General features: G+C 41.4%; 1 protein-coding gene across 1 annotated transcript in view; it reads right to left on the bottom strand.

Annotated features, from left to right (window-relative positions):
- OTUD4 (OTU deubiquitinase 4) overlaps positions 1-5755 on the bottom strand; it is a 41616-nt gene extending 35861 nt beyond the window's left edge. Inside the window, exon 1 of the mRNA XM_045831000.1 lies at positions 5023-5755. Coding sequence (XP_045686956.1) covers positions 5023-5181 — 159 coding nt within the window. The 5' untranslated portion in view covers positions 5182-5755. The remainder of the gene's footprint in view (positions 1-5022) is intronic.
- Positions 5756-14336: the final 8581 nt, after the last annotated feature.

Below are 14336 nucleotides of genomic sequence, written 5' to 3'. Positions count from 1 at the left end.
CATTCTACAGAGGGCTTATTACCGTTTCTTCTTTAGGTCACTGAAACCATACCTTTGAGCACATCTCTGTAGACTTAAGACATTTTCCTCTCTTGGCCAGCCCAATGCTGTAATTTTGCTCTTCACATAACAGGACTAATGGAATCCCTGCTACGCAGTACTTAGCTTGCTCATCCTATGCATTCTGAAGTACTTGCCTTATGTAGAAATTTAAGTCCACGGTGATTTTAGAAAAATTAAGGCACTCACTCTTAAATCCTTAGTTGATGTGCTTACATGACTCCTGAAAAAACATCCATGTGAGCAGTACACAAGATGCAACATGTTGCTGTGGACTGTCATCCCAATAGCCTTGAAATTTGCTCTTATGCCCAAAATCTCAAATAAGGCACACTACAAAGATGAACCATATCCTCTCCCTTTGTAGCTTCCCTGTTCTTTGTTTAAATATCTAATTCAACAAAAGGATAACTTTATTGGCCCTTTGTATCTTACTAAAATTTCAAAGCTTTGATTTCAAACAAACTATTATCAAACTCTTAGGAACCCTTCAGCTAGCCTCCAATACTTGAACTTTTGCGCTTAAAGAGAGATTAAAATTATTTTCTATTTGCTAGGCGTCTCAAATGAAGGTCTTCCTGGTTCCCTACTGGTTAAAGTGGGGGGCAGGGATGACTCCTGACATTTAAAATAACCACATCTCAAACTACTATAAAGGCCACTTGAAAATTTATATTATAAAGTAATTTTGCGAGTTACAGCTCCAATATATCTAATGAGGGATTGATATCCAAAATACATAAACTCATAAAATGTAATAACAAAAAATAAACAATCCAATCAAAAATTGGACAGAGGACATGAAAAGACATTTATTTCTCCAAAGAAGACACACAAGTGGCCAAGAGACAGACCTTAAAAGATGCTCAACATCACTAATCGTCAGGGAAATGCAAAGCAAAACCACAATGGCATATCACCTTATACCAGTCAGAATGGCTATTATCAAAAAGTCAACAAATAGCCCTGACCATTGTGGTTCAGTTGGTTGGGCGTCCTCCTGCAAAGCAAAAGGTCACAGGGTTCGATTCCAGGTCCAGGCACATGCCTGGGTTGCAGGATCGATAGGGGCACGTGCAAGAGTCAACCCTTCAATACTTCCCTCTCACACTGATGTTTCTCTCCCCCTTTCTCCTTCCCTTCCTCTCTTTCTAAAATCAATATGCATATCCTCAGGTGAGGATTAAAAAAAAAAATGAAAAAAGTTGGTATGGATATGTTGATGAGAATGTGGAGACAAGGGAACCTTGTGTGGTGTTGGTGGGAATGCAGACTGGTGCAGCCACTGTGGAAAACAGTAAGGAAATTCCTCAAAAAACTAAAAATACAATTACCATACAACCCAGTATTTCTACTTCTGGGTACTTGTCCAAAGAAAACAAAAACACTAATTCAAAAAGATATACACACCCCCATGTTCACTGTAGTACTATTTACAATAGACAAGATAACAGAAGCACCTAGATGTCCACAGATAGATAAATGGAATAAAGATGTCGTGTGTATATGCAATGCAATATTATGCAGCAATTAAAAAGAATGGATTCTTGCCACACACAACACGAATGGGCCTACAGAGTATTATGCTAAGTAAAGTAAGTCAGACAAAGACAAATACCATATAGTTCCACTTATAAGCGGAATAAAAACGAACAAACAAAAAATAAACTCACAGAAACAAAGATCAAAGGGACGGTTAGCAGAGGGGAGGGAGATGGGGGACTGGATGAAAGGGTGAAGGGGTACAGTCAATAATATTGTGATAAGTGTACATGGTGACACATGAGTACTAGAATTAGTGGGGTGATCACACTGTAAGGTATACAAATACTGAATCACTATCTTGTACACCTGAAACTAATATAACTCATATAGTACTGTATACCAACTATACTTTAAAAAGGGTAGTTCCAGTTGAGAGATGCTCCCTTATGTTCCCAGTGAGCAGGAAAAGCAAGGCTCCAGCTGCACACTGCACAGGTCTCTCTGGATAACAGCCAAGGCTCACTTACACCCACAGAACCAGAGGCACAACTGCCTGGGCAGCTAGTAGGTCCCTTTAGATTGAAATATACTGAAGATGCACTGTCTGAGGTTAGTAATGACTTTGTTTTCAGTACACCGGCTGATTTTCAGCTTAACTGAGTGCTTAACTATTAAAGAGCATCCTTACATACCGTAACCTTCCAGCACTGGAAGAACTGTCCATATATAAAAATAACCACAACACAACTTTTTTGCCAATTTAACAAATGACAGTTAATGATACTTCACAGAAGCTATGTTAGACAGCATTATGCATCAAGGTATTATTAGTTTGAGTAAACTAAAATGTCATTTGATAGGGCTTCCCAACAGTCAGCAAAGTGAAGCCGGTCTTAATGCAATTTACCTAGCAACAGGTGGTAGACATAAGTTTCTTTTCCATCAAAAAGAATCGCAGGCATACTGTTTTTTCTCTTTTTAACAAAAAATCTGACCTGTTACTCAGAAGCAAAACTCTCAGCACCTTCCATAAAGTGTTGGGTGCTGGTGCTTTAAAAAATCAAGCACTGCAAGAGAAGCAAGATTACTTGACAAGTGTGTAAAAAGTACATTATACATATTCAAGGACACTCAGGAAGAATTCATATGACAAATATCTTTGCAAATCATCACACACATGAAAATAAGCTAGAAATTATAAACTCTTCCATCTTTACTTGGGACAAGAAGGTGATCGACACAGGAAAGGCTGAGATACACTGCCTTAGCAAGTCCTCTAAGAGCACCCTATTTTTAGCTCCATGGCCACAACGCTGATTCAGGTCAGGCCTCCTGCAGGCCCAAGTCCCAAAGTGTAAAAAGGGAAGAGCCCATCTAAATCAGGTAATTTGGAGGGAAAAACTACTCCTAGTTCAAGTCTCTACCCCAGTCCCTCCAAAGACTGTCATTTAGAATACATACTCTGACTCCTTTTAGAAACAAATTATTTTGATATTACTGGAGAAAATGTTGGCAAAAAATTAAATTCCTTGTACATATTTTTAAAAGACAGCCTGAGGCTGGTGTTACTTCCCTTGTCCCCACCCCCACACACATACTTTACCTTTGGCCATGAAGACTGCATAATTAGCCCATGTCTACTAAAGAACTAAACTTTCCCAAAAAATTCATGGTATTAGGCTTCCTAAGTATACTAAAAATAAGAGTCACACAAATGAAAGGGATATTCCCTTTTACCTAACCTAACACATTTTATTGTATCTCATAATGGGATTTATCTGCAGTTAGCAATGAATTCTTAGTACAATTAGCTCTTGCCCTTTTCTACTTAAAAACGGAGATCCTACTTCAATAACAGAGAAGCTTCTGCATAATCAAGTTCACCAATTACCTATGGCATGGAATACTTAAATGAGACACACCTTTCCGCCTCAAAATAAACCATCTCTGGATAATGCAACTCCAAATAAGCACTATTATTTCCCATATTTCTATTGGTTTCTACCTTCTTCCTGACCAAACTCTTGCTCGAGGTAACAGTATATAGAATTCACTTCCACCCCTTCCCTCTGCTTCTGGAAGTGCTGAGCAGTTCAGGGAGGCCAAGGAAGAGGAAGCAGGACAGATGGAGATGTGGAAACCCCAGACTGTTTACCTGCTACCAGTGGAGACTGGGGTGGGTGGCTGTGAACATGTCCCACAGCAACACTGGAACACCCTACATTTCTTAAAAAGAGAGAAAGCTAATGAACTGAAAAAGACAAGGCTTGCTTTGGGAAGTTTTAAGAATGTGTGAATGACAATGCCTGCACCATAATGCAAAGGTGTGTACCAGTTTAATCAATTTCTTGTTTTAAAAAGATTGCATGCTACTGATGTGAAAAGAGGGCCTGTGGAAAAGAAACAGCTGGTCTATGGCTGAAAAAATGAGAATAGACTGGTCTACAGATGTTAAATAAAACATTTATTCACAAACAGAAATTTAGGAAGCTATTTAGCATTTGAAAAGGTGAGGAAAACAGAAACATAAAAACTCCAAGGAGGGGATAAGTGACTCTTAAGCCAAAGGAAAGTAAACTGTGAAAAGGTACGAACTACACACCAGGGAAGTAACATGAAACTTTTATCCATTTTAGCAGCTATTTTCAATATAGGATAAATTTTGGTGACAGCATGCCTACACAGTGTTATATATAACACGAAGTTCTCTTACCAAATTTTTAAAAAATCATTAACAGCTTCCTAAGCAGCTGTGTTAGAATGGGATTCTGACCATTAACGGGAAAATTCGGCCAAGAAGGGCCTAAGGAAACCCTAGTGTTTTATCCTTCCTACTACCAACGCCAGCCAGACTTTTTTAAAAAGTAAATTATTATTAGTGCAATTACACTGCCTTGCAAAGCAAAACAAAGTGTGGAATCTACTCTACGACAATTTTTAAAAAGCATTCTATATTTGTAAAACGCTGGCTTTCCCTAACTGCCTATTTCCCCCTCGATTCAAGTGGACAACGGCGGACTTGACTAACCCACATTCCAAAGTCCAGCAGCAGAAAAAATAAGGTTCTACGAGTCAAGTCTGATGCACCACCTCCCTCTAGAAAACACTTGGTTTACTGGCGTGAACGCTGTGCTTATAAAACGAAGAGAAGGTGAATGCGGAACAGAATGGGAAAATATCGTTTCTCCAATTCCCCAGCAATCAATCAAAGAGCGCACGCCCTCGGCAGGCCTCACGCGTCGGCCTCAACTCATTACCTCTTCACCAGGAGGGACGACACCCAGTTAATTCACGGGTTTTTAAGTTTCGATTTACAGCTTCCAGACCCAGGGCAGCGTCCCATTCCGGCGTTACAATGGGCGGCTGTGACGACAGCGGGGCCACGCGCAGCCCCGGACGTGGGCAGCCCAGGCAGCCGCCGGCCACCCATTTCCCACCCGGCCCCACCGCCCGGTCCTCCGTCCCCCACCCCATTACCTGCTCTGCCACCGCCCGGAACAGGCACGACCCGTCCTTGGCGACCAGTTTCCGATACAACCCCAGTTTCCGCAGATAAGCGTCCATGGGAGTTGCGTCCTCGCGGGGCCCTGCGCGGCCCTGGTCCCCGCCGTCGGGGACGCCGACGGCCGCCTCCATGTTGCCGGTCCCGCTGCAGGCCAGGCGCGGCGCGGGCTAGCCCCACATGGCCGCGCCGCCGGCTACTCTACGCCCTGGCCTAGGGCGGGCGGCGGTTCTGACTCGGGCTCCGCGGGCAGGAGGAGGCGACGGCGGCCCGAGGCAGCGGTCCGCGCTCTCCGCGCGCATAGGGGAGCCCTGCCTAATGCATGGCGGTGCGCACGCGGCCGCCTTCCGAGGGACCGCGCGCCCAAGAGAACCTGGGGGCGGGGGGGATAAAAACCCGGGAGTGAGAAGTCACTTCCCGGCGACCTCGTAGCCCGGCTCAAGACCCGGGCCGGGGGTCGCCTTCCCCACAAGTTTCCTCGTCCCGACTGCAGTGAAGCGAGGAAACCCCGCCCCCTGAGCGCGAGGCCGGCTCAGGTGAAGCGAGGCCTGCGAGTCCCGCACTCCCCACACCGAGGAGCCGAGGAAGCCGAAAGAAAAAGACGCGGCCTTTCGTCTCCCCACCTCGCAGGAGGGCGCCGGAGGGGCGGGGAGCGGGTGGGGAGTCCGGCTGAGGGCAGCACCCTCGCAGCCCAGAATTTGTTTTCGCTTTCGGCCCGACAGCGGAGAGGATGCCGGGAAATGTAGTTTTGACAGCGGCAGGAAGTCGGCAGGCGATGGGCGGGAACGCGCGTCCGGCCTACCAGGGGCAGGCGCTCAGGAGACAACCGGACTACAAATCCCTACAGCGCGGGCGCCGCCTGTGCCGGCTTCGCGCTTCCCGGGCCCCGTGTCTTCGAACAGGCCGAGGGTCTCCGCCAGCCGACGCGCGGCGACCTGCGCGCGCCGCGCCGCTCCCCGGGCCGCCCACTACGCCGCGGGGGCCGCGGGAAGTGCGCGCGCCCTGCGTGCGTGGAGTTGCCAGGGACACGGCGGCGGCTGGGTCGACCCTTTGTGTATTCCCGAACAGAGGGCGCACCTGTCTGCTCCCCTCCCCCCGCCTTCCCCGGCCTCTTCTCCTGGCGTTTCCATGGAGGTGGCTTTAACGGCTTAAGCAGAAAATAGCTAATTGGCGAAGGCTGCAGGAGCTGGCACGGTGCTGGCCAACACAGACTGTCCATAAATCAACCGTGAACTGCTGACTCCTATTAGAAGTACAGCTCACGCGCCATGGCAAGATGATGGCTATGCCACAGTCAATTTTGTTCACCCTGCCACTCTAGCTGTGCAGGCCGGCACAAAGAGACATCACTGGCCAGAAAATGTTGGCATGTTTTTTTCTTTAAAAAATTTCATGTTGCAGTCGCTTAGTAATATGCTGGACTTGCCATGGCTTCCAGCAGTGCTTGAGGCTTCCAGCTCAACTTCCCACCCTCTGAAGCTGAATGATATGTTGAGGACCCGTCATATTCTTGTGACTCCATAATTTTATTTTGCTAAAATGCAACAGCAGCTGATGCCCTAATTAAGTACATGGCCCAGTCTTGAGGCTAAGGTGGAATTAAGGGAGAAGGAAGATGGGGTGTCGTTGTGGGGTTTGGACATGCAGTCAAAGAAACTTGAATGGGGATAAGGCAGGTCAGAGGATAAGAGTCCCACCCAATTACTGAAAACTCTGGAAATTAGTTTTAAGTACTTTCAGTGCAAGCAATTGGTGACTTGTATATTCACCTTGGAAATTCTCAATTTTATTTCTTAATGTTTAAAGATTCTATTTCCAATTGTGCTGTTTTTAGAGAATACAAAAGTTATCATAACCTAAATAAATTTTCTTGTCCCAATATTAAATTTTGTACATGTTGCTGCAGAGAAATATATGCTATGGAATCACGTAGGAGAAATCTAGTTTCAGGTCAAACCTGTTGGCTTTCCTTCAAAAATATTTACATTGTATACACTTCTCATTCCACTCAAAAAGAATTGCTGAGAAAAGAAAGCTATTTGCCACTCCTTACAACAGGATTTGCCTTTTGTTGTTTTTAAGCATGGATTGTCTTTTAAACGCACAGAAGAATTTAAAGTAAAGTAATATCTAAGCTGTAGAGCTTAAATATTGAACTCCTCAAAGGAGTAGATCCTATAGTGTCCATTTTATAAGCAAGACTTTCTGATATGACAAGAAAACCATCCCTTTCCTAACATCACTTTAATATTTCTTCAATAAAAATCTGAAGCTAATCTCATTCGATGTGTATTTATAGGAAACATACTGTATATGTCATGTGAATATTGCAAAGCTGAATATCTTGAGGATATATTAGAAACATTTCCAGGGGCTTCACATTTGAAAATTTAGGAACCTTTTTCTTGTCATTGAAAAATTCATAAAACATTGCTCTAATTTTTTAAAGTCATTCAAATAAAAAGGTTACTCACCTTTTACTCACCTAATTACTCATTATTTTGGATGGCTGATAATGTTTCAAACATTTTCTATTTTAAGGCTTATTTATATTTTAATCTTATTTAAACATGCTTCCATATTTTTTAATAAAGTAGTATCGCCATCTTCTGAAGGCCCTGAATTCGTTTAAATATTTTGACAGAAAAGGGAACCAAATATATCCTTAATTCTACAATGTCTTTATTTTCCATTATAAAAATTTAATTCACTGACAATAGTATAATCAAAATAAGAATGGACATAATTATTTCAATAAGTATTCTAGTAAAGAACCTGACATTAGAGTCCACTTTTAATATTTTTAAATGAGCTGTCAAATACTAAGAAAACTGAGGCCTTTATCAGACCTTATCAAAATTCTATGTTATCTTGTAAAAAGGTGGTTTGTTATCAGATGTATTAGAAGAATAACACATTTCCGGTTTTTTCTCCACTTGATATCTTGGCAAAATTGCTTACTGTCCTAGCCCTGCTGAATGAGTGCAGAACAGCCACACTCCAAACTGGCTGCTTCTGCTTCCAAAATTAGAAGTAAAACACCTGTTGTATGTGACCCCGGGCCTGTTTAAGGAAATCCTTTAGGCATTTTGGGACCTAATCCAAGACAGACCCTCTGTGTGCCAGATCCCCAAATATAGTTTGTCGTTTGGGCACACTTAAAGGATCCTATACCTTTAAACTGGACCAAAATGTATAGAAACTCACTGACTTTCAAAGGACCTTTACTTGTTAGCATTAACTTTTGAAACTGTTCAAGAAACTACATCTGAAATGAAAATGTTCACTTTGACAAAGCCATTTCTGACCAGCAAAAGTGAAGAACTCCTTAAATAGAGAAATTGTAATCAAATAAGAATGGAAAGACTCAACGCTCCTGAGAATCTAATGAAATTAATCAAACTCATTTTATGCGAATGGGTCAACTAACTTTGTTTCCCCTTGTCCACAACACCTCAAGCCTGTTTGCTAGGACAAACTAAAACTAATAATCATACAGGATAAAATTTTTTAAATCTTTATTGTGTTTTTTCCCATTACCTAGAATATTTTTGTTTTAATAAAATGGTAGGGGCCTGGCTGGTCTGGCTAAGTGGATTGAGCGCTGGCCTGGGAACCAAAAGGTCGTAAGGGTTTGATTCCCAGTCAGTCACGTTCCTGGGTTGTGGGCTGGGTTCCCAGTAGGGGGTGCTCAAGAGGCAAGCACACAGTGATGTTTCTCTCCCTCTCTCCCTCCCCCTATTTAAACATAAATAAAATATTTTTTAAGATTTTATTTATTTATTTTTAGAGAGGGAAGGGAGGGAGAGAGAGAAAGAGAGAGAGAGAAACATCAATGTGTGGTTGCTGGGGGCCATGGCCTGCAACCCAGGCATGTGCCCTGACTGGGAATCGAACCTGCAATGCTTTGGTTCGCAGCCCGAGCTCAATCCACTGAGCTACACCAGCCAGAGCAAAAAAAATCTTTAAAAAAATAAAAATAAAAAATGGTAGGTTTTCTGGAGCACCCCCCAACTCCACTCGGCTTAGATAATGTGGTAGCCAGTCTCCTAGTATTCCCACTCTTGTATAATTGCCCCCACCTGGGTTGTTCTGCATGCTCAGTAGACTACAGTAGGGCAAAAGTGATGATATGTCACTTCTGAGATTAGGAGAGACTTAGGGTGCTCTCTCACATTCCCTCTGTCCTGGGTAGGTGACTCTGGGGGAAGCTAGTTGGTATAGGTCCTAAGCAGAATTTCAGAGAGATTCTCTTGGTAGGGAACTAGTCTCCTGCCAACAGCCATGTGAGAGCTTTGAAGTGAATCCTCCAACTCAGTCAAACTCTCAGACGGCTGCAGGCCTGGTTGTATCTTGCCTGCAGCCTCACGACAAACCTGGAGCCAGAACCATCCGGCTAAGCTCAGATTCTGATTTCTGAAATTCTGAGATTCTTGAACTCAGAAACTGTGTGAGATAGGAAATGTTCGTTATATTACGCATCTAAATTTTGGAATAGTTTGTTATACAGCAATCAATAAGTAGCACAGATATAATACTTGGTTTTCTCTTTACTAGAGAAAAAATAGATTTTAATATATTTTCAATATATTTACTAGGCATAAAATGTATTTCAATAATTTATGAAAATAATCAGTAATATAATATCCTTAGTGGTTTTTATTAGTTCTCTAGTAAACTCACCAATAAGTGGAACTTTTTAATATAAAATCCTTTTCAAAAACGGAGTAACCTAAGAATGTCTGAACTTTATTGCTTTCTATAAAAATTCAAGTAATTGAATCCTACAACACCAAATTGACCCTTGCATAGCTTCACTATTGATGGCAGAACTGAGACTTTGCACATTACTTTTCCCAGACTCCTTTGCCATCTGGCTATTGAATACTGACATTAGGAAGCACTAAAGTGAGCTTAGGTGAGAGGAAGAGAGAAGAGACATCTTCCCTGATTTATGCTGTTCCTCAGCCTGTTGGTCCAGCTTTCAGCATCCCCAGCTGCACCTCCCCCTTAAAGGCAAGACAGGAGCATGCCCTTGTAGGTGCTGACCCCCAGCTCCAAAGGACAGAAGTCCCGTTGTTTTCCCTTTGTTTCCCCAGACCTTGATGTAGCTGTTGTTTCTGCTGTTGGCTCTGGGTTATCCCGGTGCTGCACTCTTGTTTTCTCCTTCCTGCAACTCTTGAGTCACCAAGTCTCTGCATGAAATCTCCCTGGTTAAAATACCTAGTGTCTTCGCTCCTCCTTGCCTCTCTCCCTCCCTCCTTCTCTCTCTTTCTTTCATTCTTTCTTTTCTTTTTGTTCTATTTTTACCCCTGGCTGGACTCTGGTTAATACTATACTCCGCCCTGCTAGCTGTAACATGCAGGAATATCTACCTCTTCCTCTATAAAGATACAGAAAGACTGAAACTACTCAAGATTCATTTGCTGTAGTTCACATTTCAACTCTACATCTGTTCTTGGAGAGAAGCTTGAAAAGATCGGTAGTGCTGTATTGATTACTTGCAATCAGAAAATGTTTCAGCGGCTCTGTTTATGATGTCAAAACAGAAAAGAAAGCAAAATACTTGTTACATCGGTCAAAGTTTGGTTCTCTGGTATGGTAAATACTGATTTGAGTTATCACACAATAGGCCAAGTTTTGCTTTTTTTTTCTTTTTCTTTTAACTAAAATTACAAGTCATCCAGAACTCAAAGACTAATTTTATACCAGTAAAGAAACAGCAAGGATAGAAGTCTTCACTGAAAACAACATCAGAAAGCAGGATTAATTAAATCAGGCATCACTTAATGTTGAAATTTGAATTTAAAATCAACACTGGGAAAGGAGATTCTGGTGAAAGCTTAAGCCCTCAGAAACCTTTTGTTTGAAATACCTTCCTATGGTTTAGCTCACATGCAAAAGACAGTTAATCTGCAGATGGGCGCACATTCACAAATGAGCTATTCAGTGTTGCAAATAAGCACATTCACAGCCAATCGAGTCTTTTCTTCGAATGGGCAGATTTTCACACGTGGACCCCCAAGTGACGGGAACACACGCATGCATACCTTCCTGATGTTTTTGAAGAATATCTTAGAGGGGCTTGTTTTCCTTTTTCCGGGAACTAATAATGCGAAGAATTGTATATGTGTTCACTTCTGTGACATTTTCCAACAGCTCAGTCGAATTCTTTTTTTTCTGATTACTGAAATGAAAAAGAAAATCAGACAAGTAGGTGCATTTTAGTCCTTGGAAAACACTGTTTATTACCATCTTAATTCTTAATAGCAAAAAAAGAAATTCAAATACGTTTAAGTCATCAAGAGCCACAACAGAAAATAGCAAAATTCTCTATTTAGAGGCATGAAAATTAAATGCAAAACCACAATTGCCCAGCTTCCACGCTGCCCTCTTCCATGTTCTTTCAGTTAAAAAAAAAAAATTAGAGTTTCCTTCTAGAGGAAGCTAGAGGGCAAAACTGAAGCTGGAGGGCAAGATTGAAGAGAATCTCAGAGAGCAGAAAAATATACCCCTAAATACACACTAAGAAAATGCCTAGCCCTGGCTGGCGTAGCTCAGTGTATTGAGCGCGGGCTGGGAACTAAAGTGTCCCAGGTTCGATTCCCAGCCAGGGTACATTCCTGGGTTGCAGGCCATAACCCCCAGCAACCGCACATTGATGTTTCTCTCTCTCTCTCTCTCTCTCCCCGCCCTTCCCTCCCTAAAAATGGATGAATAAAATCTTTAAAAAAAAAAAATGCCTAAACTGAACAACCCCAGGCACAGGAAGTAGTATGTGTACCACTGCTTGCCTGTGAGGATTTTTCTTATCTCTTTCCTACTTAAACCATGGAGTGGGCAGAATGTTTTAATCCAGAGCTTTTGCTGTAGTAACCTAGGAACAATAATTTGAGGTTTCTAAATAGGTAAGTGTCACCATGGAGACAAAAAGAAATCTCTCTGAGATATGCTTCTGCCTGGAGGTTAACTCTAAAAAAAGAACAGGGGCTCAGAGTATATGCCGATCAGCTGCCCTGAGAATGGACTTTTAAATGTCCAGATACAATATATTGTTGGTTGCTCTACAAAATGGTGTGATTTCTATGGGGAACCATTTGCAAATAAGCATCAAAATTACAATTACACATACTCTTTGACCCAACAGGCCCTCTTCTGGGAATTTGTCCTGCAGACATATAGAATGTATCCTATTGATTTGCACAGCATATACATATATGCTAAATAATGCATAGATAAGGTTATTTGTTGGCACATTGTTTGTAATATCAAAAGCCTGGAAACAACCTAAATTTCTATTAATAGGGCAAGGGCGGAAATAAAGTATGGAATACTATGCAGCCACATTGATATTGGAATGATAGAAAAAATATACTTAAAGCAAAATAGCAAGTACAGTAACAAACAAATTGTATAGCATGCTACTATTTATGTAGAAGGAAGGGATCATATTTATTTGTTTTTGCAGAAAGTATCTTGTATGGATTCATTAGAAGTGCTGACCATGGTCGCCTCATAAGGAGTAGAGCTGGGTAACTGGGGTACAGGGATGAAAGGGAGTTCTTTCATTGTATATTTTTTAGTAGCTTTTGAATTTTGAACCATGTAAATGTACTACTTGAAAAAATTAATGAAAGTAAAAACAAAATTAAAATACATACGGGTGAACAAGCTGTTCACTGACAGGCAAAAGTCTCACTGGTTCTGCCCACATTTAGAGATGTCTTATCGTCTCTGTCTTCCATCTTATACAAAAAGATTGTCTAACGTGGAGGAAGTTTGTTCTGAATAATGTGTCAAAATAGCAATAGCTAGGTGAACATATGTTATGTGCCAGACAATATACTCAGCTCTTCACATATGTGCTCCCTTTTAATTATCACAGCTCCATGAGACAGCTACTATTCTTATCTTCACTTACACAGGAGGGCACTCATGTAACTAATACAGCTGGGATCCACACCCCCGTCTCACTGCCTCAAAAACTGTGTGCAGTCACTCTGACATGCTGTTGGCCTTTTCTTCTTTCCATATACTTAAATTCTTCAAAGACCTTTGGCTGTGCATCAGCTTACTAAAATGGGATAAGTGGAAAACAATGTTCAGGCATTATTTGGCAACTGGTTATCTCATTGGATCAGGGAAAAAAAAAGTTGTTTCAGAATAGAAGCCAAATACATTGTCTGCATTCTTGCAGGCCATTGCAGTATAATCTTAAAGCCATCTGGTCAAAATCATAAATCATTAAATATAATTTGTGATTGAATAGGAACCTTTGACAAGAGTAGAATTAACCATCAACCCCCACCCCACCCTCCCAAATAAATAAATAAGCACATAACCACTCTTCCTTCCTGGCTTGGTATCAAGAGTCAGATGTGAAAACGTTAGTTAGCTTTGGGCCTTGTGCAAATTTAAAATTTCTTAGGTTCACTGGACTTGAGTCTTGTGTAGATCAAGTTTCACTTAGCCTTGGCAGTGTTCAACCTTGGTCTTCAAAGGATAAAGATATTTTAAAAGCATCATAGGCCTTCAAATGTTTTATACCAAACAATGTTGATTACTTAACTATAAACAAATCAGTAACATCTGGATTATTTGCAACTTCACATGCAATTTTACAAAGAAAAAAATGCTTGGAAGAATATATTTAGGACTTAGTTAAATATAAAATTTGGGCAATAGACTTCTTTGGATAGATTTGTGAAATTTCATCCATCAAAAGATTATCTACATCCATTGTGTAAATCAAGAGACTAAAACTTAAAAGGTCATTTCTTTGCCACATTAGAAGAAAAATACTCAACAGTATTCCTGTAAATAAGAGCACCATTATACACTGAAGGGCTTTATTATTTACAAAAGGACAAAGTTTTTATATTTTATAAAATTAATAACTGACTTAAAAGAGATGATGGTGCTAAAATCTCAAGTATTTACATGATCTTAATATCTTTTATTTTTAAAATTACTATCTACTTCCAAAAGAGTTTGAGGTTGTTTACAATGACGTACACATGTTTCCATCTGAGTCCAGTCAGGGAAACAGAAACCACTCAAGGTCCCTTAGAATATGGGACATTAATTCAGAGAATTAGCCCTGGCTGGCGTCACTCAGTGGTATGAGTGTGGGCTGCGAACCAAAGCATCGCAGGTTTGATTCCCAGTCAGGGCACATGCCTGGGTTGCAGGCCATAACCCCCAGCAACCGCACATTGATGTTTCTCTCTCTCTCTTTCTCCCTCCCGTCCCTCTCTAAAAATAAATAAATAAAATCTTTAAAAAAAAG

This window comes from Phyllostomus hastatus, unplaced genomic scaffold, assembly GCF_019186645.2.
Source record: "Phyllostomus hastatus isolate PE091 unplaced genomic scaffold, TTU_PhHast_1.1 phas_contig_159, whole genome shotgun sequence".
Taxonomy (NCBI): domain Eukaryota; kingdom Metazoa; phylum Chordata; class Mammalia; order Chiroptera; family Phyllostomidae; genus Phyllostomus; species Phyllostomus hastatus.
This window is presented reverse-complemented; position numbering and strand designations above follow the sequence as displayed.